The 25,361-nt window shown below is 38.3% G+C and overlaps 3 protein-coding genes across 6 annotated transcripts; all 3 read left to right on the top strand.

Moving 5' to 3' along the window:
* The first annotated feature begins 3,670 nt into the window (after nucleotides 1–3,670).
* Nucleotides 3,671–9,234, top strand: LOC107825411 (small ribosomal subunit protein uS5c). Its single transcript, XM_075234906.1, has 2 exons — nucleotides 3,671–4,381; nucleotides 8,810–9,234. Exons 1-2 carry the CDS (start codon nucleotides 3,738–3,740, stop codon nucleotides 9,057–9,059), a joined length of 894 nt encoding a protein of 297 aa, XP_075091007.1. The 5' UTR covers nucleotides 3,671–3,737; the 3' UTR covers nucleotides 9,060–9,234.
* A 316-nt stretch (nucleotides 9,235–9,550) lies between these two features.
* Nucleotides 9,551–12,069, top strand: LOC142171620 (transcriptional corepressor LEUNIG-like). The gene is made up of 6 exons (XM_075234907.1): nucleotides 9,551–9,686; nucleotides 10,226–10,329; nucleotides 10,429–10,575; nucleotides 10,818–10,973; nucleotides 11,433–11,549; nucleotides 11,646–12,069. The coding sequence occupies exons 3-6, from the start codon at nucleotides 10,555–10,557 to the stop codon at nucleotides 11,841–11,843; spliced, it is 492 nt and encodes a 163-aa protein (XP_075091008.1). The 5' UTR covers nucleotides 9,551–9,686; nucleotides 10,226–10,329; nucleotides 10,429–10,554; the 3' UTR covers nucleotides 11,844–12,069.
* Nucleotides 12,070–12,256: 187 nt separating this feature from the next.
* On the top strand, nucleotides 12,257–23,124 carry LOC107801184 (transcriptional corepressor LEUNIG-like). 4 transcript variants are annotated; one of them, XM_075234902.1, is made up of 14 exons: nucleotides 12,365–12,411; nucleotides 12,511–12,607; nucleotides 12,697–12,804; nucleotides 18,985–19,034; nucleotides 19,247–19,366; nucleotides 19,716–19,847; nucleotides 19,991–20,032; nucleotides 20,220–20,370; nucleotides 20,950–21,053; nucleotides 21,140–21,286; nucleotides 21,531–21,686; nucleotides 22,145–22,261; nucleotides 22,358–22,555; nucleotides 22,767–23,124. In XM_075234902.1, the coding sequence occupies exons 5-14, from the start codon at nucleotides 19,328–19,330 to the stop codon at nucleotides 23,010–23,012; spliced, it is 1,332 nt and encodes a 443-aa protein (XP_075091003.1). In that variant the 5' UTR covers nucleotides 12,365–12,411; nucleotides 12,511–12,607; nucleotides 12,697–12,804; nucleotides 18,985–19,034; nucleotides 19,247–19,327; the 3' UTR covers nucleotides 23,013–23,124. The 4 variants fall into 4 exon arrangements, with proteins under 4 accessions (XP_075091004.1, XP_075091005.1, XP_075091003.1 ...); XM_075234903.1 differs by having other exon boundaries at nucleotides 12,257–12,607; nucleotides 19,139–19,366; XM_075234904.1 differs by lacking the exon at nucleotides 18,985–19,034 and having other exon boundaries at nucleotides 12,257–12,607.
* The last annotated feature ends 2,237 nt before the right edge of the window (nucleotides 23,125–25,361 follow it).

Below are 25,361 nucleotides of genomic sequence, written 5' to 3' on the forward strand. Positions count from 1 at the left end.
ATGATGTAGAAAAAGTATTTTCTTTTATTTCAATAAAATGAGTACTTTTTTTCATAAGGTGGAAAAAATATTTCCTTTCATTTCAACAAACCGACTACTTTTTTTATGATGTGAAAATAATATTTTATTTCATTTCAACAAACTAAGAATTTTCTTTTTCTGAAATAGAAAAGGTATTTTTTTCCAATAAAATGAGTACTTTCTTTTTATGATGTAGAAAATTATTTTTTTATTTCAACAAAATGAGTACTTTCTTTTCATGATGTAGAAAAAGTATTTTCTTTCATTTCAACAAAATAAGTATTTTTTTTTCATGATGTAGAAATTTTTTTATTTATTTATTTTAACAAAACGAGTACTTTCTTTTCGTGATTTAGAAAAAATATTTCTTTCATTTCAACAAGCCGAATACTTATTTTTATGATGTGAAAAAAATAATTTCAACAAACCAAGTATTTTCAATCCCTGAATAAGAAAAAGTATTTTTTTCCCCAACAAAACGAGTACTTTCTTTCATAATGTAGAAAATTATTTTCTTTCATTTCAACAAAACGAGTACTTTCTGTTCATGATGTAGAAAAGTATTTTCTTTCATTTCAAAAAACTAAGTATTTTCTTTTTCTGATGTAGAAAAAATATTTTCTTTCATTTTAACAAAACGAGTACTTTCTTTTCATGATATAGAAAAAGTATTTTCTTTCATTTTAACAAAACGAATATTTTTTTTTTATGATATAGAAAAAATATTTTCTTTCATTTCAACAAACTGACTAGTATTTTTTCATGGTGTAGAAAAATTATTTTCCTTCATTCAACAAAATGAATAACATTTTCATGTTGTAGAAAGGATATTATCTTTTTCAACAAAAAAAAAGTAGATTCTTTTTAGTTATCGAGCTTAAATTTCAACATTGTTCTTGTTCTTGTGTGAAAAGTTAAGTAGCACATTAGTTATTTTGGGTTTGTGTGGAATTTGAAAAGAATAATTAAATTCTTGAAGAAAATAGAGTTTGGAGGGGAGGGGGGAGAGAAGGGGAAGGAGTACATGAAATATGAGAATTTTGGGGAAGGTGGGTTGAGGAGTGTAGTCCTTAAAATATTTTATACTCTCTAACCAAACGTTAGAAAATATTTTCTGAAATGTTTTTTTTCACTCATCAACCAAACAGGGGAGAATAAGTGATAAAACCACTCATTTTCCATGAAAATATTTTTCAGAAAAACATGTAAGTATCCTGAATTTCTGAACTACTAATTTAAAATTCAGGACATAAGATTTGAACTTCAGGACAAAAAATTTTAACTTTAGGACACGATGTCCTGAAGTTTGAATTTTGAGGTTTAAATTCTAGGAAGTCGTGTCCTGATTTGAGCAAAATTGGCTAATCTTTAAATACATTGTAAACTGTGGATATATTTAAAAAAACATGCTTAAATGGCTACCCGGTGTAATTTTCACCAAAAATTACCCAAACTTTTCGAGAGTCTAAGTGGGCGTTTGGACATAAGAATTGTAAAATTCCAAAAAAAGTAAAAAAAAAAAAAATTCAAGTGAAAATGGTATTTGAAAATTAGAGTTGTGTTTGGACATGGATATAATTTTGGGTTATTTTTGAAATTTTTTGAGTGATCTGAGTGCAAATTTTAAAAAACAGCTTTTTTGAGTTTTTCAAATTTTCGAAAAATTCCAAAATGCATCTTCAAGTGAAAATTGAAATATTTATGACCAAACGCTGATGTCGAAAAAAAGTGAAATTTTTTCGAAAAAAAGTAAAAAATTTCTTATGTCCAAACGGGCTCTAAATTAGTCACTGTCAACTCCATCTTTCATTTTTATCCAAAATCAGAAACTCACTTGAAAGATGAGCATAAGATTATAGGGGCAAGTGCACATAATGCCATTCTCAGGGATACTATTTAGGAATTAACCAATACTTATTTTGTCCTGAAATTTTAAACTAAAAATCTTAATTTCAGGACAATTTAGAACATTTTTGTTCTGAAAATTTAACTGAAAAACTGAAATTCGGGACGCATTGACTAATTTGAGAAATTTTCAGAAATCACTACTGTTTAGTGGGTATTTACTTCCTATAGTTACGATATACATGATTATTTCCAATAACTACTATTAAGTTGTTATGGTAGTGTATTCGTTGTATTTGCGCTGCTGTATTAATGAATACAACAACAAAAAGCGCCTAAAATCAGGGCAGTCCAGCTGTACGCGCATGTATTCCCATGTATTCGCGCCATGTATTCATAAATACAGTAACGACAATCACCTTAAAAATAGGTATGTCCAGCTGTCTAATAACAGAAATAATATCAATTAGTGTGATACACTCCTAATATAACTAAATAAAATCAATTCTAACATGCCTCATTATCAACCTAATTAATTAGAATAATTTTTCAGTTGTATAACTGTTGTATTTAACTTTTGTATTTAGTGTGTTTCAAATTTTTTTTTTTTTGATGTTGCATTCATTAGATTCAATGTTTGTATTTACTCTATTCTCTATTTTATATTCAGTGTATTCAAATGTATTGTATTGACAGTATTTTAGTTATTCCTAACATATGTTATTACTACCGTATTCAGTATATTTTATTGGTTGTATTCACTATATTTCTATTTGTATTCAGTATATTTTACCGTATTTCACTATATTTTAAAATTAAATGTATTCACTGTTTATATTCTGTTCTATTTTAATGTTTGTATTCAGTGTATTTCAATGTTTATATCATGTATTCAGCTGTATTAAAAAAATATAGATATTCGAAATACATAAATACATGCAAAATAAATGTATTTATGTAAAAATACAATTTTTTCGAGTGAATTTGTATATAATACAGTGTATGTGTATCATTGTATGTGACTAAATAGCAAAGAAGAGAAGAAAGTTCGTCGAAGATGGCGTTTTCCGGCCAAGAAGAGAAGAAAGTTCGTCGAATCCGTACAACAAATTTATGATAAGAATTCATCACATTGTTCCTTTCCGTTTGAAAAATTCACTCTTTTCTGTTTCTTGGCTGCCTTCTACTCTATTCTAATGTCTCGTCGGCCATCAATACTAGGGCGTGTATCTTGAGTTACTCGAAAAGAGAGAGATTTTTCTTTCTCGTCGGCCATCAATACTAGTTGCTCGACGAGAGAGAGAGAAAGAAGAAGAAAATTGAGAGAGAATCTTTTGTTAATTGAAAGAAAGAGAGAGTAAAAATATAAATATCGTATTTCATGCCTCAATGGTAGTATATCCATAAATACCTATTTTTCTATAAAATATAAAAGGTACCTATAGAAAATAATATTTTAAAATAATTTTGATTTATAATAAATAGGGTGTATACCTTTGATATAAGAGGTAAAATTTCCTTACTAAATAGCAGCCTTTTAGAGTGAGTACCTGGTGTCATTTCTTCTAGGGATTGTTACAGAAATAGCGGGTCAGATTTAATGATTACTTTTTCTAGCCGGTATATATAGATTATACATATATATTATACATCCGCCGGCTATTTTAAGTTTAAGAGATTAGGTGGATGACTATTTGGGTTAAATCTTCTTTCTTCTAAGACTACATACACTCATTACAAGAGGCCCAAAGTTAGGCCCAAATCGTAGTCAACTAGTCCTAAACTCAGCCCATCTTACCACTTGAAAGTTAAAGGATAAGAAGATTACATTTCTTCCACTGTACTTCGCCATTGACACAAGACAAGAGACAATGGCAGCAGCATCTGCTTCGCTCTCCACCTTCTCTTCCCTCTCTCTACACACAACCCCTTCTCGTTTTTCACCCTTTCAATCCCAATCATTCTTCCTCCCTAAACCCATCCACCTATCAAAACTCAAGCCCATAACAGCCAATTCCACAACCGTCGAAACCACTTTCTTTGACAACACAGACCCAGAAGAAATTTCCACTTTTGATCCTCCAGAACGCCCTGAAGACTTCATAGAACCACCCTCTTTCGACGATGGCCCCTTAGAATCCGAAGACGACATTGCAAAAGCTTATGAAGAGCTTTATGGGCCAGCTTACAGTGGAGAGACTTTCCTTGGGAATGACATTTATACAATGGACTCTAAGGTGAAAAAGACAACTGGGTTTGGGAAAACTAAGAAAGAGAAGGCCAAAGATGGGTTTGATGAGAGAGTGGTGCAAGTGAGGAGAGTTACTAAGGTTGTTAAAGGTGGGAAGCAATTGCATTTTAGAGCAATTGTGGTTGTGGGTGATAAGAAAGGGCAAGTGGGTGTTGGAGTTGGTAAGGCTAAAGAGGTGATTGCTGCTGTCCAAAAGTCCGCTGTTAATGCTAGGAGGAATATCATTACTGTCCCTATGACTAAGTACTTGACTTTCCCCCACAGGTAAATTTTGCTAACTTTTAAATATGTATGTTCTTTCACTAGTAAATGTTGGGTTTTGACATAAATATAGAATCTTCTGTAGTTTTCAGCTAGTTTGGAGGCTTGGAATTCCAATCCTAAATTGAGCTAGATGGTGCAATTTTTGGGTTTGTAGCTATGGGTTATTACTGTAGAAACAGAAATTCCACAAGTGTCTATTCAATGCATTTTACCACCAAATCTTATAGTCTAGTGGTATTGGCGGGAGGGTTTTATACAATAGGAGTGAGTTCGATTTTGATTGTCTTTTTTTTCTTCCCCTAAGTAATACTTAATTGTTAACCTAAACAAAATGTGTTTTAGTTCTGCACCTTGAGGATATTGGTTGAGATGGTTAATGGTTATTTTTGAAGCAATAGTGGGACTGGGTTCTCCGAAACTTCCTATGGATAAAATCATGACGTTTGGGTTCTCCAAGATGATGATTGGATGGTTGAGACATAGACTAATAACATAGAGATCTCATGTCCGCATACCATTTATAACACAGCGTGAGCCCATCTTCTCTAGCCTTCGTAGGCATAATTACTGGAACTTGTGTTTGTGGGCTGTAGCGGGTGCCAATGAATTAGTTGCGGTGCAGGAATTGCATACCTAAGCCCCACTGTCTTTAAAAGAATATTTGAGGTCTATTTTATGCATTTCTGCAATTCAACAAGGGCAGAGAGAGCTACTGAAGTCCTGCTTTGCAATGATAGAATATAAGCAACTTCTCACCCTTATAAGGTTGGGGGTGTGGCGTATCAGCTTCTTATCTGCTTCCCTTTCCATTTGAGTTCCTTCTGAGGGTCAAATTGTTGCTAATAGTTCTGCTTCCAGCCTCAGGGCTTAGGTAGTATAGTGCAGGACGAATCCGAATTGTGCTGGTAATCAAGTCTGGTATTTGTAATGCAAAAGTGAACCATGTCTGGTATTTAGGTGGAGAAGGATAGAGGGGTAGAGGGATCAGGGAGGGGACATTATATTGAGTTTCATAGCTGGAGGCAATAGATTTCTCGGTGCTGGATCTGCAGTAATATATGAGAAATGATTTTTGCATAGATTGGTCATTGCGCTGTGGAGATGGGGTTGCATCAGGGATCTGCCCTTAGCCCGTTTTTGTTTGCCCTGATGTTGGATGTGCTGACGCGACACATACAAGGGAGGGTGCTATGGTGTATGTTATTTGCTGATGTCATAGTACTGATTGACGACAGTGTTATCAAAGGCGAAAAGCGCAAAAAAGCTCTAAGGCCCGTTGGGGCTTTAAGCCCAAAGCGCAAATAAAGCTTGGGCTTTAATGAAAAAAGGCGCAACTGGAGAAAAAGTAAAAATATGCATATGTAGTTTAAGACCAATAATTATAAGCATGAATAAGAAATAACAAGAAAATTACGATAAAGTGAAATATCAATTATTTAGTGTTGCCTTTTTAGGATTACATTCATTGGCAAGGAAAAGTATGCCTTAAAGCCTTGATGCGACACTGAAGCACCCGTAAAGCGAGGCGAAGCGCTCAACATGTTTTGAGCCTCGCTTCAGGGTTTAAGTGTGCCTTTGACAACACTGATTGACGAGATGCGAGGGGGTGTTAATGCTAGGTTGGAAGTGTGGCGACAGACGCTGGAGTCCAAAGGTGTCAAGTTGAGTAGGTTGAAAACTGAATACTTGGAGTGCAAGTTCAGCGACGAGAGGTATGAAGAAGAATTGGAAGTAAAGATTGATACTGGAATTATGAAGGATTTTCTAGATCAGTAGTAGGTGGTGCTTGTCATGGATATACTTGATTACTGAGAATTTTAGCACGAAAGGTAAAGCGTGCGGATGTAATACAGTTATGGTACACATGACATGATGATCTGATATTTGATTACGAGTGATGCTATTAAGCTCCTAAAGTAATTCAACGTAGGCATAATTCCAGTTATTGGTTATGTTTAAGGTCAAGGGCCACAACTAAATTTGGTATCTAGCATTTTGAACCCTGGTCTTTCCTGATTTTCACCGGGCAACATCGTGGCTTGTAAAATGGCATACTTAATATGTTCTATTTAAGCATCTGAACATAATCTAGTTTATTTTTGTCGTAAGGAACCTCTTATTTTGTTGACTATATATGTCAAATTGAGATATGCACAAATTTGTGTTTTTGTGTCTATTTCTTTTAGTTGATTTAACGGAAAAGGGTCTGATCTGTCCCTTTACTATGATAAATTGTTTAAATTTGTCCCCCGTTATACTATTGGACCATAAAACTCCCTGCCGTCTTACTATTCGAACACATATACCCCTTATTTGACGGAGGGGACACGTGGCACCAATCTGTGCCCTTTTTACATCTGGGCACATATTAAATCGACTCATCTCATTTCTTTTAACCCGGTTCACTTCAAAAAAAACATTGCCCGGCCCAAAGTCCACCCACATTGCTTCTCTAATCTCTCTCTCTCCTCTTTTCCTTCTCACTATTATAACCATGGCCGGAATTTCCACCGGTGAACTCGCCGGAAACGATGGAGAATCTTCAGATTTGTCACCTCGCACTTTCTCTTCCCCTTTCTCTATACCTACACACATATTTATACACAGATCTGGAGAAATATACACGAGGTCAAAAATTTAGCTGGAAGTGTAGCAACATTAGCCAATTGGTTCTGTTCCTGGGTAATTACAGCACCTCCATTTGGAAATTACCTTGAACACAATTCTTTCCTCTCTATTTTACCATTATTAATAAACCCCTTTGCAACTCACTCTTACATATATCACCAAAAATCATTTTCATCACCATTTTGAAGATGATGGTAAATGTTGCCAATTTCTGGTTACCACAAGCAAAAATAATTAACACAACAATGACATTTGGTCATTGATCTTCAAAATTAGCAACGGTTTTTTCTAAACTCAGTCTAGGTCCTAATGAAAGATTAAACTTAATTCAGAAATTCCCATAAGATGTAAGCCTGTTCCTTAAATTTTGGACTTCCTATTTGTGAAAATGACAATAAAATTGCTTCAGAATTGCAGCAATCTCTTCTTCGGCATTTCAAGATCCAACTGAGTAGAACATATGGGGTGTCTCAGATCTCCACTATACTTCCAATCTTATTTGGCAGTGACGGCGAGTGTAGCGGGAGGTGGTTGTGGAAGAAGAAAGGAATGGAGGGGGATAAGGTGGAAGAAGAAGAGGGTTAGGTTATGGGTTATGGGTTATGGGTCTTGGGTAATGGGGCGGGTCAAGTTTAATTTTAGACCAGATATACCAAGAGGCACGGATTGGTGCAACGTGTCCCCTCCGTCAAAGAAGGGGTATATGTGTTCGAAAGTAAGACGGCAGAGAGTTTTATGGTCCAATAGTATAACGGGGGACAAATTTAAACAATTTATCATAGTAGAGGGACAGATCAAACCCTTTTCCGTTGATTTAATAGATAACAAGAAATCTACATGTACCCCAATATTTCATGTGTCTGAAATGTGTGAGATTCTCTAGATTTTAGCTAGCTCGCCGATCAGTCTGATAAGTATATAAATTGGTCATCAGTGATTCTAGCCTATGCATCTGAAAGAGATTAATCTGATCTGTCCTCACTTTTAATCCTTGGTCGCACCATTAGCTGTTACTGTCATTTATCAGTTTCTTTGTTGGAGTGGAGGGGGCTGGGGAGTTTCTTTCTTTCATTTTTTTTCCTTTTGTTTGGGTGGTGTTTGTTTTTGGAACTTCTTTTTTTCCTGAGGAATTAAGAAACATGTTAATGACTTAGCAGTTAGCAGTATTGCTATGTTTAATACTTTTGAAGACTGGCTATATATGCTAGGATGTGCACTGACTGTAGAGCTGTGGTTTCTTGTCGTGATTATCCCAGCACATCTGTCGCTAAATCTGGAGGAATGAAATGGTAGGCCTTGAGAGGATTGAATACGATAGATAATTAAGTCTTTTATTTCATGTTCCTCTTTTATTGATTGTCATCCTAATGAGAAAAAACTGATTTGTCTAAAGGTTCCACCACATCTTGCCTTGAGGAAAATCTTATGGTAGTATTTACCTTGACATGTATGTAGTTCCGAAAACGTTAATAGAATTATGCAGCTCATCTCGTGAAAGAATTATCTCGCGATGGGCACCCGAGTGTGATTTAGCGGTCAAAGAAGTGGGGGAAACCATGGAAGAACGAGGTTCAAATTCCAACAGAGACAAAGAGACAAAAAACGCTAGATGATTTCTTTCTATTTGCATAAATCTTCGTTGGTAGAGTTACCCAATCCATGTATTAGTTCGAGGTAGCATGTAACCGTTGAGATCCAAGCAAGTTGGCTTGGACACCACCGTTATCCGAAAAGAGAAAGAATCATCTTGTTATTGTTTATAACATAGGGATCTAACATTGCTGACCAACTTAATTGCAGATCTGAGGGAGACTTTGGAGCAGCAAGGGTGATGCTTAGACCAGCAGCCCCTGGTACCGGAGTTATTGCTGGTGGTGCTGTGCGGATTGTTCTCGAAATGGCTGGCGTTGAGAATGCCTTGGGTAAGCAACTTGGGAGTAACAATGCCCTCAACAATGCAAGAGCCACTGTTGTAGCTGTTCAGCAAATGAGGCAATTTAGTGAAGTTGCTCAAGACCGTGGGATTCCTATGGAAGAACTATGGAAATGAAGAGTTTCTGTTGCTTTGATTTGTATCTTACAAGATTTTTGTAGATTTCAACTGGGATAGCTGCAGTGTACCTTTTAATTTTTCTGCAAGTGTTATTTGTTAATTTTGATGTAAATTTCAAAATGCAGCCTTCTCGAACACGATCTATATAAAATTTCACAGTAGTTCTGGCTAAGGCTGTCCAACGAGATTTATTTACATATGTTTTGATTTACATATGTTTTGATTCAGAGGGGCAGAAAGAGGAAAGCTTCACCGAGTTCTCTGGCAGCTGTAAGATAATTTTTGTGCATCTACTTCTTAAAGCCCTTCATGTGCTGGTGTTTTCATTTCACTCTACCACTGACATCTGCATCTTATTGGGGATTGGACTTCCCTTTCTTAATTTGTTCTTGTCTCTCTGTCACCTTTATAGTCACTTGGACGAATGGTCGTCAACTTTATTCTTGCTCATTTAATATATTCCTGGCATGTAGGTTGGGAAAGGGAAAGCTACTACCGATCGTATTACGAATGACAATATTAACAGCTACTTATCCCGGGGAGATGCTGGTCTGATTGGTGCAAGTAATTCACTCGCTGCATTGAGAAAAAGTATTGCTGCTTGCATTGAATCTGACCGGAAAGGTAGGTTACAACAGTCTTAATGGGTCAAAAAAATTCAATATTAGAAAGGTAGTAATTTAGATAATTGACAACCATTAGTCTGCATTGAGGAGACGTTTTTCTGCTCTCACTCAATCTGAATGGAAAGGTAGGTTACAACAAGCTAACAGTGATTTAAAAAAGGGAAAATGTCTATCTTGCAATACATTATCCCATCAGGGGTTCTTACTTTTGTCAAGGACTAGTAAATAACTAGTATTTTGCAATACATAATTCCATCAGGAATTAAGGGTGATAGTGTTATCTCCATATTATACCCTGCTTTATTCTTCCAGTTGCCACTAGTGCTTTAGGGACTACTGGAAGATTCATTGCACATATCTGACGGTGTATAGTTGATGTATGATAATTGTACTTTATCATTAACCTCTTTACTCAAAAGCAAGTAGTGATCTGGCAGCTTCTCATGGTGGCTAATAGATGCATCTAGGATTTGAGATCAGGCTCCGTAGCTGCTAGTTATCGGCACAAAGGATAATTGAGTTCTTTTTACTTTGCAGGCATCTCTATTAAAGAGATTGGAAGTCTTCACGCAACACACAGCGAGCTCCTATGTTGCCACTTCCATTCACAAGGGAAGTTGTTGGCTGCTGCTGGACACGAGGTTTGTCATATTAACCTTCTACAGGATTCTTGTTGGTCAAATGGGAGAGCTTACCTCAATTTCTCCTGTTAATGAACTCGTACTGTGATCTATGTTTAGGTTGTGATTTGGGACTTGGAAAATAATGATGTTAACACTGGAGAAGGTCATGCTCATCTCGTTACAGATATCCGTTTTAAACCAAATTCAACAGTGTTTGCAACATCTTCTTTTGACAGAACTGTGATGATATGGGATGCAGCCAAGGTACTACTATTTTCCATAATAAATTTCATTTGAGTCAATATTTGAGGAACTACGGTGTTGCTAAAACATCTTATGCTGTTTTTACACCTACTGGTCAAACTTAGATAATCTTTTTAGTTTTTCTATGGCTATCAGGACGTTTCTGATAATGATTACTGTTTAATCTCTTAAGTTACTTCATTTTTCTTCTGTCTATTACAACCATGATACCTTACCTAATTCACCATCTTGTCTTAATCCAGCCAAGCAACCCTTTCCAAAAACTTGTGGGGCATGCTGATCATGTGATGTCCATAGATTTTCATCCATCAAAGGTGGGTCTTCTCAGTTCTTGTGATAGCAACGACGAGATTAGACTGTGGGATGTCAATGACGGTGATTGCAAACTCATTTTTAAGGTTGGTGTCTCCACTTCTTTTTGTAATGTTGATGAAGAGAGTGTTTCTACTTGACATAGGAAAGTCTCCTTCATTTGATATTTACCTGCTTTTCTGTTTCCATTTTAAATTTTACTTATCTACCTACTCTAAGTCATTGTTGAATCTGTTTTGCTCATGAATACCTGCATTTAGCATGTGGGAAAAGCCGATCCCAACTAGCTTGGGATTGAGTTGTCGTAATATTTGTTGTTGTTGCAAGGAATTTCAAGGTTTTCAAGATCAGTAGGTCGTCACCATGTGAATACACGTTCAAATAGGCCATTTAGGATATAAATGGGTTGAGTTTCATAATATTATTTGACGGATATAGGTACCACATTCAACAAGGGAAAGTACAGTGCTAAAGTGACTTTCTAGAAAGTTAGCTTTACTCAATTCACAAAAGATAGTATTGATTTGCTCTTGGTACAAACGCAGGGAGGTAGTAGACAGGTTAGATTCCAACCTCGATTTGGGAACCTTTTGGCATGTTCTACAGGAAATATTATTAATATATTTGATGTGGAGACTAACAGCATCCAACAACAGTTACAAGTAAGATGTTTTATTCCAAATCAAGCTTGTCTTAAATTTCTTATCTACTGCATTACTGTATCGTATTAATGCGGTTTCCTTTTCTCTGATATACAGGGACATGTCGGAGATGTCCGTTCTATCTGTTGGGATATGAGCGGAAATTTCCTGGCATCCGTGAGCGAGGATAGTGCACGGATATGGTGTGTTAGCGGAAGAAAGTGTTTACATGAACTGCGCTCCAGTGGCAATAAGTTCCAGTCATGCACTTTTCACCCTGACCGCGCTCAAATCTTGGACTGCGCTCAGATTTGATTAGATTGGCCAAATCAAGCAATAAGTGTTTACATGAACTGCGCTCAGATTTGATTTTGTTGAGGGATACACACCATTTACCTGGAATGAGTTATTTGAGTGGCTGTATCACTACAGAAACAGTCACAAACTTTGATTGCATAGTTTCAAACTGTAGTTAATCTTGACCATTGTACTCTTCTGCCCTATTTTATTGTTTGTATTTTGAAATTGAATTTAAAATGTTTGTTTTTGTGTATTAAATACCTAATATAAAAATTTAATCAATGGATAAAATATCACATCAAAATTTAAAATTGAATAATTAAATGTACTTTACTTCTTAAATTGGAATGTTTATAAAATCAATATTATTAGTTAAAATGATATATTTTATTTTACATACTTTTGAATATAACATTATATCTCATACATTTAGGGAGTAGTATTTATTAGGTCTGATTTGGGAATTGGGATTGTTTTAATTTTTTTTTTTTAAATTACTACTTATAATTATTCGATAGGATGTAACAGAAATAGGATCAAACGATCAATTCAATAACCTGATTGGGCCGATTCAATTTACCGGGTATTCCCATTACAAATCCCAAAATCTTCCTCATTGCTCTCTTACTGCTTCTGGAGGTTAATTAATCCCAATCAAAAACCCAGCACTCACAAATCACAGACACACACAAAATATGGAGTTGAAAGAATCGAGTAAAAGAGAAGAAGAATCATCAGCAAAAGCAGTACAGGTTGGAGCTTTGGCTCCTGGAATCAACGTCCGTATAGTTTCCCCCTTCTCCGCAAATATGATGTTTTTAAACTTTAAATTCATCTGTTGTAGTTGATTTTTCGTTTTTGGGTTCAGGGTCATACTTGGTATACGCTAAGGAGTTGCATTTTTAATGTTGGGTTTGTGTCTTGCTGTTATATTGGACTTGGCTTTTTCGTCAAGTACTTTTCTTCTTCTTAGCAGGTATGTTTCAGCTTTTGTTATTCAATGTTGTACATTTGATTTGCATTGGTGTATAGTTATTTTTGCATACATGTTAATGTACTTGAAAACTGTCAAGTAAGCTTTGTATAACTGGATTAATCGATTTGGATAAAATAAGTAAATAATCCTTACTTTGGAGGAATAGATTCCCACTTCAAATCTTTGATTTTGTGTAGTACCTGGAATAAGTGATAAAATGTAGAATTACAAGATCATGTAACTAGTTGACAGCCATGATCGTTCCTCGTTGTTTTGCGTTTTACGACCATAAAATTAGAATTCCGCCCGATTTCCATATTTGCATGTGCTATAGCCCACACTTCCGTCGTGGACCAGGGCCTCCAGACCCGGATCGCCTAAAATTTATCCGGGACATCAAATACATGCTAAGGAACCAAAGTCACCACCCCGACATGACCGTACCTCATTTGTTGGCGTTTTACGGCCATAAAACTAGAATTTCGCCCGATTCCCTTATTTTCGTGTGCTATAGCCCATGCCTCCGCCGTGGGCCCGGGCTTCCGGACCCGGATAGCCAAAAACTTTTCCGGGACATCAAATACTCCCTAAGGAACCACATTCACCTCCCCGACATGACCGTTCCTCGTTTTTGGCATTTTACGGCCATAAAACTAGAATTCCGCTCGATTCCTATATTTTCGTGTGCTATAGTCCACGCCTCCGGCGTGGGCGCGGGCCCCCGGACTCGGATAGCCTAAACCTTTTCCGGGATGTTGAATACAACCTAAGGAACCAAAGTCACCACCCCGCCATGACCGCTCCTCATTGTTTGGCATTTTACGGCCATATAACTAGAATTTCACCCGATTCCCATATTTTCGTGTGCTATAGCCCACGCCTCCGCCGTGGGCCCTGGCCCCTGTACCCGAATAGCCTAAAAAATTTTCGGGATGTAGAATACAACCTAAGGAACCACAGTCACTGCGTCGCTTTTTTTGGCGTTTTATGACAATAAAACTAGAATTCTGCCCGATTCTCATATTTGCGTGTGCTATAGCCCACACTTACGCCGTGGACCCGGGCCCCCGGACCCGGATCGCCTAAAATTTATCCAGGATATCAAATACAACCTAAGGAACCAAAGTCACCACTCTAACATGACCGTACTTCATTTTTTGGCGTTTTGTGGCCATAAAACTAGAATTCCGCCTGATTTTCATATTTTCGTGTGTATAAGCCCACGCCTCCGCCGTGGGCCCGGGCCCCCTGACCCGGATCGCCTAAAATTTTTTCGAGACATCAAATACAATCTAAGGAACCAAAGTCACCACCCCGCCATGACCGTTACTTATTGTTTTGCATTTTACGGCCATAAAACTAGAATTCCGCCTGATTCCCTTATTTTCGTGTGTTATAGCAGACACCTTCCTCCGTGGGCTCGGGCCCTAGACTCGGATCGCCTAAAAATTTTCTGGGACATAGAATACAACCTAAGGAACCACAGTTACCACTCTACCATGACCGTTCCTCGTTTTTTGGTGTTGTGCGGCCATAAAACTAGAATTCCGTCCGATTCCCATATTTTCGTGTGCTATAGCCCACACTTCCGTCGTGGACCCGGGCCTCCCGACCCGGATAGCCTAAAATTAATCCGGGTTATCAAATACAACCTAAGGAACCAAAGTCACCACTCCGACATGACTGTTTTCATTATTTTCCATTTTGTGGCCATAAAACTAGAATTTCGCCTGATTCCCATATTTTCGTGTGTTATAGCCCACGCCTCCGCCGTGGTCCCGGGACGACCCCGGACCCGGATCGCCTAAAATTTTTTCGGGGCATCAAATACAATCTAAGGAACCAAAGTCACCTCCCCTCCATGACCGTTACTCATTATTTGGCATTTTACGGCCATAAAACTAGAATTGCACCTGATTCCCTTAATTTCGTGTGTTATAACAAACACCTTCCGCCGTGGGCTCCGGCCCCTAGACCCGGATCGCCTAAAAATTTTCTGGGACGTAGAATACAACCTAAGGAACCACAGTCACCACTCCACCATGACCGTTCCTCATTTTTTGGCGTTTTGCGGCCATAAAACTAGAATTCCGTCCGATTCCCATATTTTCGTGTGCTATAGCCCACGCCTCCGCTGTGGGCCTAGGACCCTGGACCCGGATTCCGGGACATAAAATATAACCTAAGGAACTACAGTCATCACCTCGCCATGACCGTTCCACATTGTTTTTGTTTTACGACCATAAAACTAGCATTCCGCCCGATTCCCATATTTGCGTGTGCTATAGCCCACACTTCCATCGTGGACCCGGGCCTCCAGACCCGGATCGCCTAAAATTTATCCGGGACATCAAATACAACCTAAGGAATCAAAGTCACAACCCCGACATGACCGTACTTCATTTTTTGGCGTTTTGTGGCCATAAAACTCGAATTCCGCCCGATTCTCATATTTTCTTGTGCTATAGCCCATGCCTCCGCCGTGGGTCCGGGCGCCCGAACCCGGATCACCTAAAATTTATTCGGGACATCAAATACAACCTGAGGAACTAAAGTCACCACCCTGCCATGACCGTTCCTCATTTGTTGGCGTTTTACGGCCATAAAACTAGAATTCGCCCGATTCTCATATTTTCATGTGCTAGCCCACGCTTCCGCCATGGGCCCGGGCCTCCGGATCCGGATCGCCTCAAAATTTTTCGGGACATCAAATACTACCTAAATAACATTCACCGCCCCGACATGACCGTTCCTCGTTTTTGGCATTTTACGGCCATAAAACTAGAATTCCGCTCGATTCCCATATTTTCGTGTGCTATAGCCCACACCTCCGCCGTGGGCGCGGGCCCACGGACTCGATAGCCTTAACCATTTCCGGGATGTTGAATACAATCTAAGGAATCAAAGTCACCGACCCGCCATGACTGTTACTCATTGTTTGGCATTTTACGGCCTTAAAACTAGAATTCCGCCTGATTCTCTTATTTTCGTGTGTTATAGCAAACACCTTCCGCCGTGGGCTCGGGCCCCTAGACCCAGATCGCCTAAAAATTTTCTGGGACGTAGAATACAACCTAAGGAACCACAGTCACCACTCCACCATGACCGTTCCTCATTTTTTGGCGTTGTGCGGCAATAAAACTAGAATTCCGTCCGATTCCTATATTTTCGTGTGCTATAGCCCACGCCTCCGCCGTGGGCCTAGGCCCCTGGACCCGGATAGCCTAAAAATTTTCTGGGACATCAAATATAACCTAAGGAACCACAGTCACCGCCTCGCCATGACCGTTCCTCGTTGTTTTGCTTTTTACGACCATAAAAATAGAATTTCGCCCGATTCCCATATTTGCGTGTAGCCCAGACTTCCGTCGTGGACCCGGGCCTCCAGACCCGGATTGCTTAAAATTTATCCGGGACATCAAATACAACCTAAGGAACCAAAGTCACCACCCCGACATGACCGTAATTCATTTTTTGGCGTTTTGTGACCATAAAACTCGAATTCCGCCCGATTCCCATATTTTCTTGTGCTATAGCCCATGCCTCCGTCGTGGGTCCGGGCCCCCGAACCCGGATCACCTAAAATTTATTTGGGACATCAAATACAACCTGAGGAACCTAAGTCACCGCCCTGCCATGACCGTTCCTCATTTGTTGGCGTTTTACGGCCATAAAACTAGAATTCGCCCGATTCCCATATTTTCGTGTGCTATAGCCCACGCCTCCGCTGTGGGCCCGGGCCTCCGGACCTGGATCGCCTAAAAAATTTTCGGGACATCAAATACTACCTAAATAACAACATTCACTGCCCCGACATGACCCTTCCTCGATTTTGGCATTTTACGGCCATAAAACTAGAATTCCGCTCGATTCCCATATTTTCGTGTGCTATAGCCCACACCACCGTCGTGGGCGCGGGCCCCCGGACTCGATAGCCTTAACATTTTCCAGGATCTTGAATACAATCTAAGGAACCAAAGTCACCGACCCGCCATGACTGTTACTCATTGTTTGGCATTTTACGGCCTTAAAACTAGAATTCCGCCTGATTCCCTTATTTTCGTGTGTTATAGCAAACACCTTCCGCCGTGGGCTCGGGCCCATAGATCCAGATCGCCTAAAAATTTTCTGGGACGTAGAATACAACCTAAGGAACCACAGTCACCACTCCACTATGACCGTTCCTCATTTTTTGGCGTTGTGCGGCAATAAAACTAGAATTCCGTCCGATTCCCATATTTTCGTGTGCTATAGCCCACGCCTCCGCCGTGGGCCTAGGCCCCTGGACCCGGATAGCCTAAAATTTTTCTGGGACATCAAATATAATTTAAGGAATCAGAGTCACCCCCTCGCCATGACCGTTCCTCGTTGTTTTGCTTTTTACGACCATAAAAATATAATTCTGCCCGATTCCCATATTTGCGTGTGCTATAGCCCAGACTTCCGTCGTGGACCCGGGCCTCCGGACCCGGATCGCCTAAAATTTATCTGGGACATCAAATACAACCTAAGGAACCAAAGTCACCACCCCGACATGACCGTAATTCATTATTTGGCATTTTGTGGCCATAAAACTCGAATTCCGCCCGATTCCCATATTTTCGTGTGCTATAGCCCACGCCTCCGCCGTGGGTCCGGGCCCCCGAACTCGGATTGCCTAAAATTTATTCGGGACATCAAATACAACCTGAGGAATCGGGCGGATTTCTAGTTTTTTGGCCTTAAAACGCAAAAAACGAGGAACAATCTTGGCGAGGCGGTGACTATGGTTCCTTAGGTCATATTTGATGGCTCGAAAATTTTTTAGGCGATCCGGTTTTGGGAGTCCGGGCCCACTCGGAAATCGTGGGCTATAGCTCACGAAAATATGGGAATCGGACGAAATTCTTATTTTTTGTCCGTAAAACGCAAAAGAACGAGGAACGGTCATGGTGGGGCGGTGACAATGGTTCCTTAGGTAGTATTCTATGGCCCGAAAAATTTTTAAGCGATCCGGGTCAGGGAGGCACGGGACCACTCGGAAGGCGTGGGCTATATAGCACACGCAAATATGGGAATCGCGCGAAATTCTAGTTTTTTGACTGTAAAATGCAAAAAAACTAGGAACGGTCAAGGCGGGGCGGTAACTATTGTTCCTTAGGTCGTATTTCATGGCCCGGAAAATTGTTAGGCGATCGGGGTCGGGGGGCCCGGGCCCAATCAAAAGGCGTGGGTTATAGCACACGAAAATATGTGCATCGTGCGAAATTCTAGTTTTTTGGCCGTAAAATGCAAAACAATGAGGAACGGTCATGGCGGAGCGGTGTCTATCGTTTCTTAGGTCCTATTTGATGGCCCGAAAAAATTTTAGGCGATACGGGTCAGGAGGGCCCGCGCCTACTCGGAAGGCGTGGGCTATAGCACACGAAAATATTGGAATCGGGCGGAATTCTAGTTTTTTGGCCGTAAAACGCAAAAAAACGAGGAATGGTCATGGCAGGGCGGTGAATATGGTTCTTTAGGTCGTATGTGATGGCCCGAAATTTTTTTAGGCTATACGGGTTTAGGGGGCCGGGCCCACTCGGAAGGCGTAGGCTATAGTACATAAAAATATGGGAATCGGGCAGAATTCTAGTTTTTGGCCGTAAAACGCAAAAGAACGAGGAACGGTCATGGTGGGGCGGTGACTATGGTTCCTTAGGTCGTATTCTATGGACCGAAAAACTTTTAGGTGATCCAGGTCTGGAGAGGCCAGGACCACTCAGAAGGCGTGGGCTATAGCACACGAAAGTTTGGGAATCGGGCGGAATTCTAGTTTTTTGGCCGTAAAACGCAAAATAATGAGGAACGGTCATGGCGGTGCGGTGACTATAGTTCCTTAGGTCCTATTTGATAGCCCATAAAATTTTTTGGCGATCCGGGTCCGGAGGGTCCGGGCCCACTCGGAAGGCGTGGGTTTATAGCACACGAAAATATGGGAATCAGACAGAATTCTAGTTTTTTGGCCTTAAAATGCAAAACACGAGGAACGATCATGGCGGGGCTGTGAGTATTATTCCTTAGGTCGTATTTGATGGCCCTAGTAGATTAGCCACTTTATTTACTTTAATATATATGTTGGTACTTTTATGCACTTTTAGGTCTCCTCATCCTTTTTCTTTTTAAAATATTCTGTTGATTTTTCTTCCACTGTACCTGCAGGGAGCAACAGATCTCTCCAACAAGCATCTCATCAAGGATGGCCGTTAGTTGTGAGTGTCTTGAACTTTTGCATCAATCGAAATGTATAGTCCATTATGGTGTTTCAGTTCGGTTTCAACTTTAAGTTGATTCATTCCTTTTATATTCAACCCAGGGAGTTGGCCCAGTTTCCCCTGTCATTAACCATCAAGTTGTACATCCTAGTGTAATAGTACCGACTCAAAAGGAACAGTTTTTGAGAACTAAATTCTCTCCTCAACAGGATGTTTTACCAGAAGTGGCAGTTCAAACATTGGATGAGCTCAACTTTCCTGCCCCTGCAAGTTCTGGTGATTTCAATCGTATGCTCATTCAAGCTGGCTCGAGTGGCAAAGATGCAGGAGTAAGTTGAATACTCAACTAATCATGTCGCTCCTATTGATTGTAGCATGCTGCAATTATTTTAGCCGTGAAATAGACCACGGGTTGCTATTCCGGATTTTATGTTCTGTGAAATCTCTTTGTAAAACTTTGCACATCAAGTTATCAATTGTCAAAATAAGAGCAGTAAATTAATACTCTAAAAAGAAAGAGCCTATGTAGCAGAAAGAAAAAGAGGAAAAAACTTCAAAGTATTTGCAAAGCAATAACCAGATTGAGGACAAAATAAAGACTATCCTACTATACTGATGTGACAGATCTTTATCCTACCTCACTATTTCTTCTATTTGTCTTCTTCTGGTATTGAACAGATGCTTGGCGATAAAAATAAAAGAACCCTGGAGAATTTACCAGTTGACCAGCAAATATTAGCTCCTGCAGGAGGAAAGCAAATTGCAGTGCAGGAGCAAGTGAACCAGCTGAGACTGCAGTCTTCAAATAAGGTTGGCCTTAGATCATAAAGAAAGTAACTGATTTTATTTGAACATCTTCAAATTTCAGCAATATTTTAGCAGTACAAGAGTTGATGGAGACGTGCATCTTCCCCTATTTGACCACTGATTTATTTACATGTATTTTGAATCAGAGGGGCAGAAAGAGGAAAGCTTCACTGAGTTCTCTGGCAGCTGTAAGATAATTTTTGAGCATCTACTTCTTAAAGCCCTTCATGTGCTGGTGTTTTCATTTCACTCTACCATTGTCATCTGCATCTTATTGGGGATTGGACTTCCCTTTCTTTATTTTTTTCTTGTCTCTGTCAACCTTTATAGTCATTTGTATCAATGAGTATGATTTAATATATTTCTGTGCTATAGGTTGGGAAAGAGAAAGCTACTACCGATGGTATTACGAATGGCAATATTAACAGCTACTTCTCCCAGGGAGATGCTGGTCTGGTTGGTGCAAATAATTCGATCTCTGCATTGAGGAAAAATATTGCTGCTTGCATTGAATCTGACCGGAAAGGTAGGTTACAACAAGCTTAATGGGTAAAAAAAGAAATTCAATATTAGAAAGGTAGTAATTTAGATAATTGACAACCATTAGTCTGCATTGAGGAGAAGTTTTGCTGCTGTCACTCAATCTGAATGGAAAGATAGGTTACAACAAGCTAACAGTTAACAGTGATGTAAAAGAGGGAAAATGTCTATCTTGCAATACATTATCCCATCAGGGGTTCTTACTTTTTTCAAGGAGCAGTAAATAACTAGTATTTAGCAATACATAATTCCATCAGGAATTAAGGGTGATACTGTTATCTCCATATTATTCCCTGCTTTATTCTTCCAGATGCCACTAGTGCTTTAGGGACTACTGGAAGATTCATTGCACATATCTGAAGGTGTATAGTTGATGTATGATAATTGTACTTTATCATGAACCTCTTTGCTCAAAAGCAAGTAGTGATCTGGCAGTTTCTCATGGTGGCTAATTGATGGTGTCATCTGTACGTTTCTTGTGAAATTTGCATGTAGGATTTGAGATCAAGCTCTGTAGCTACTAGTTATCGGCATAAAGGATAATTGAGTTCTTTTTACTTTGCAGGCATCTCTGTTAAAGAGATTGGAAGTCTTCACGCAACACACAGCGAGCTCCTATGTTGCCACTTCCATTCACAAGGGAAGTTGTTGGCTGCTGCTGGAGACGAGGTTTGTCATATTAATCTTCTACAGGATTCTTGTTGGTCAAATGGGAGAGCGCTTACCTCAATTTCTCCCGTTAACGATATGTTTAGGTTGTGATTTGGGACTTGGAAAATAATGATGTTAACACTGGAAAAGGTCATGCTCATCTCGTTACAGATATCCGTTTTACACCAAATTCAAGGGTGTTTGCAACATCTTCTTTTGACAGAACTGTGATGATATGGGATGCAGCCAAGGTAGTACCTCTATTTTCCATAATAAATTTCATTTGAGTCAATATTTGAGGAACTACGGTGTTGCTAAAACATCTTATGCTGTTTTTACACCTACTGTCAAACTTAGATAATCTTTTTATTTTTCTTATGGCTATCAGGACGTTTCTGATAATGATAACTGTTTAATCTCTTAAGTTGCTTCATTTTTCTTCTGTCTATTACAACCATGATAACTTACCTATTTCATTATCTTGTCTTAATCCAGCCAAGCAACCCTTTCCAAAAACTTGTGGGGCATGCTGATCATGTGATGTCCATAGATTTTCATCCATCAAAGGTGGGTCTTCTCAGTTCTTGTGATAGCAACGACGAGATTAGACTGTGGGATGTCAATGACGGTGATTGCAAACTCATTTTTAAGGTTGGTGTCTCCACTTCTTTTTGTAATGTTGATGAAGAGAGTGTCTCTGCTTGGCATAGGAAAGCCTCCTTCATTTGAAATTTACCTGCTTTTCTGTTTCCATTTCAAATTTTACTTATCTACCTACTCTAAGTCATTGTTGAATCTGTTTTGCTCATGAATTCCTGCATTTAGCATGTGGGAAAAGCCGATCCTAACTAGTTTGGGATTGAGTTGTAGTAATATTTGTTGTTGTTGCAAGGAATTTCAAGGTTTTCAAGATCAATAAGTCGTTACCATGTGAATACACATGCAAATAGGCCATTTAGGATATAAATGGTTGAGTTTCATAATATTATTTGACGGAGATAGGTATCACATTCAGCAAGGGAAAGTACAGTGCTAAAGTAACTTTCTAGAGAGTTAGATTTACTCAATTCACAAAAGATAGTATTGATTTGCTCTTGGTACAAACGCAGGGAGGTAGTAGACAGGTTAGATTCCAACCTCGATTTGGGAACCTTTTGGCATGTTCTACAGGAAATATTATAAATATATTTGATGTGGAGACTAACAGCGTCCAACTACAGTTACAAGTAAGATGTTTTATTCCAAATCAAGCTTGTCTTAAATTTCTTATCTGCAACATTACTGGATCCTATCAATGCGGTCTCTTTTTCTCTGATATACAGGGACATGTCGGAGATGTCCGTTCAATCTGTTGGGATATGAGCGGGAATTTCCTGGCATCCATGAGCGAGGATAGTGCACGGATATGGTGTGTTAGCGGAAGAAAGTGTTTACATGAACTGCGTTCCAGTGGCAATAAGTTCCAGTCATGCACTTTCCACCCTGACCGCGCTCAAATCTTGGCGATTGGTTCTCATGAGGTATGCTTAACAGATGAAGCTTTGAGCTCATAGATAAGTTCTTTGTAGACTTGGCTTGATTATTGTCTCAATATAGTTGCACAACAACAAATGTAACCTAGTATTATTCACATGAATCACATGTAACCATCTCAAAAAGATAACTTTTTAGATGATCCTAGATTCTTTTGATATTTCATGAAGGAAAGTAACATGTCAAGTGTTTTTGCAGTTACTGGAGCTGTGGAATCCAATGTACCAGAGCCACAGAACTTGGCCACACCAAGCACATGGTGGTATAATTTCTTCATTTGCAGATTCACCTCCGACAGGAACCATAGCCTCAGTGAGTCACGACCAATATATCAAGATATGGCAGCGATGCTTGTTTCTTCGTGGATCAAGATACAGCCATCAAACTTGTTTCTTTCTCTTCTTATTGGAGGATTTTTATATGATATCTTGGCCATTTACATAATCATAAAGAGATGCTTCCTTATTTATAGGAATCAGTTTATTTGTCATTAATTGTTGTACAATGGCAATACTCCCAAAGATCTTTTTATACTATATTAGAAAGGTATTTTCAATGCCCTGCTATTCACTTTGGATGCCTCGATTTAAACTTATCCTATCCATAAAATGCTGGAAATTACATCAATCATAGTAAAACTAGAGCTGTATACACTGTTTTGCATGTTATATAAGTTGAATAACACACCAAAGAGCCAAGAACTCAAACATAAAGCAAAAATGATTGGCAATTATTATTGTGTCGGAGTGATGTTACATTTCAACTTTCTTGGCTTTCACGTATAATTAGTGCGGACATTTCTCTTTTTGTTGAAGTTCTCTTCTTATATATATAGAGAGCTAAGATTTTGTATATTAAAATTGAAGTTTTTAAGAAAGAAAATAGTTCAGAAATCTTGTAGGAACTCTGTCAACGCTCACAATTCCTTTTCGAAAAAGGCCTCAAGTTTAGTGCTGCATTCACCCATTTCATTGATTCGAACATGAGTTTCACTTAGTTAAGTTCAAGCTAGATGGTCGAAAGCCTTTCAGACAACAAGTATGGATTTGGATTTCGTACCTTTGCTGTTAGTCCATAAGAATCAGGCGTTAAAAATTTAACTGCACCTGATATTTAGACCAATTCAATGAATACATGACACATTTTTATTTATCGTCTTCTTACCTCAATTGATGACTTAGCTATAATATAGCCACCCACCTAAAAAAGTAGTTAACAGATGTATAATATATGTAAAATTAGCGTATGATTCATGTATACTGGCTAGTAGTAATAAATATTTTTGGTCGAGCAACCAAGTGTGTAACTTTTTCCCAATAAATTATTATAATTTAATGTAAACACGGGATGTGAGTAAGTTATTATAAATTATTTTCCTATGTTTGATTGACTTAAATATTTTGAAAAATATTTTCCTCCAATTGGAGGAAAATGTTTTCTCTATCAAAAGAAGGGAAAATATTTTCCAAAATTCTTTTTCAGCCTTCTCCACCCCTATTTCACATCCCCACCAACTCACCCCCACCCACCCCATCCACCCACCCCCATCCACCCCAACCTCGCCCATGAACCACCATAAATAGAAATATTATTAAGAGTACTTTCTTTTCATGTTCTCAATAGAGTACTTTTTTTCTTATTTCAACAAAATGAATATATTCTTTTTATGATGTAGAAAAAGTATTTTCTTTCATTTCAATAAAATGAGTACTTTTTTTCATGATGTGAAAAAAATATTTTCTTTCATTTCAACAAACCGACTACTTTTTTATGATGTGGAAAAAATATTTACTTCCTATAGCTACGATATACATGATTACTTCCTATAACTACTATTCAGTTGTTACGGTAGTGTATTCGTTGTATTTGCGCTGCTGTATTAATGAATACAACAGCAAAAAACGCCTAAAATCAGGGCAGTGCAGCTGTACGCGCATGTATTCACATGTATTCGCGCCATTTATTCATAAATATAGTAACGTCAATCACCTTAAAAATAGGTATGTCCAGCTGTCTAATAACAGAAATAATATCAATTAGTGTGATACACTCCTAATATAACTAAATAAAATCAATTCTAACATGCCTCATTATCAACCTAATTAATTAGAATGATTTTTCAGTTGTATAACTGTTGTATTTAACTTTTGTATTTAGTGTGTTTCAATATTTTTTTTGATGTTGCATTCATTAGATTCAATGTTTGTATTTACTGTATTCTCTATTTTATATTCAGTGTATTCAAATGTATTGTATTGACAGTATTTTAGTTATTCCTAATATATGTTATTACTACCGTATTCAGTATATTTTATTGGTTGTATTCACTATATTTCTATTTGTATTCAGTATATTTTACTGTATTTCACTATATTTTAAAATTAAATGTATTCACTGTTTATATTCTGTTCTATTTTAATGTTTGTATCCAGTGTATTTTAATATTTATATCCTGTATTCAGCTGTATTAAAAAAATATAGATCTTCGAAATACATAAATACATGCAAAATAAATGTATTTATATAAAAATACAATATTTTTGAGTGAATTTGTACATAATACAATGTATATGTATCATTGTATGTGACTAAATAGCAAAGAAGAGAAAAAAGTTCGTCGAAGATGGCGTTTTCCGGCCAAGAAGAGAAGAAAGTTCGTCGAAGATGGCATTTTCCGGCCAAGAAGAGAAGAAAGTTCGTCGGATCCGTACAACAAATTTATGATAAGAGTTCATCACATTGTTCCTTTCCATTTGAAAAATTCACTCTTTTCTGTTTCCTGGCTACCTTCTA

The sequence above is a fragment of the Nicotiana tabacum genome, chromosome 17, assembly GCF_000715075.1.
Source record: "Nicotiana tabacum cultivar K326 chromosome 17, ASM71507v2, whole genome shotgun sequence".
In the NCBI taxonomy this organism is placed as follows: domain Eukaryota; kingdom Viridiplantae; phylum Streptophyta; class Magnoliopsida; order Solanales; family Solanaceae; genus Nicotiana; species Nicotiana tabacum.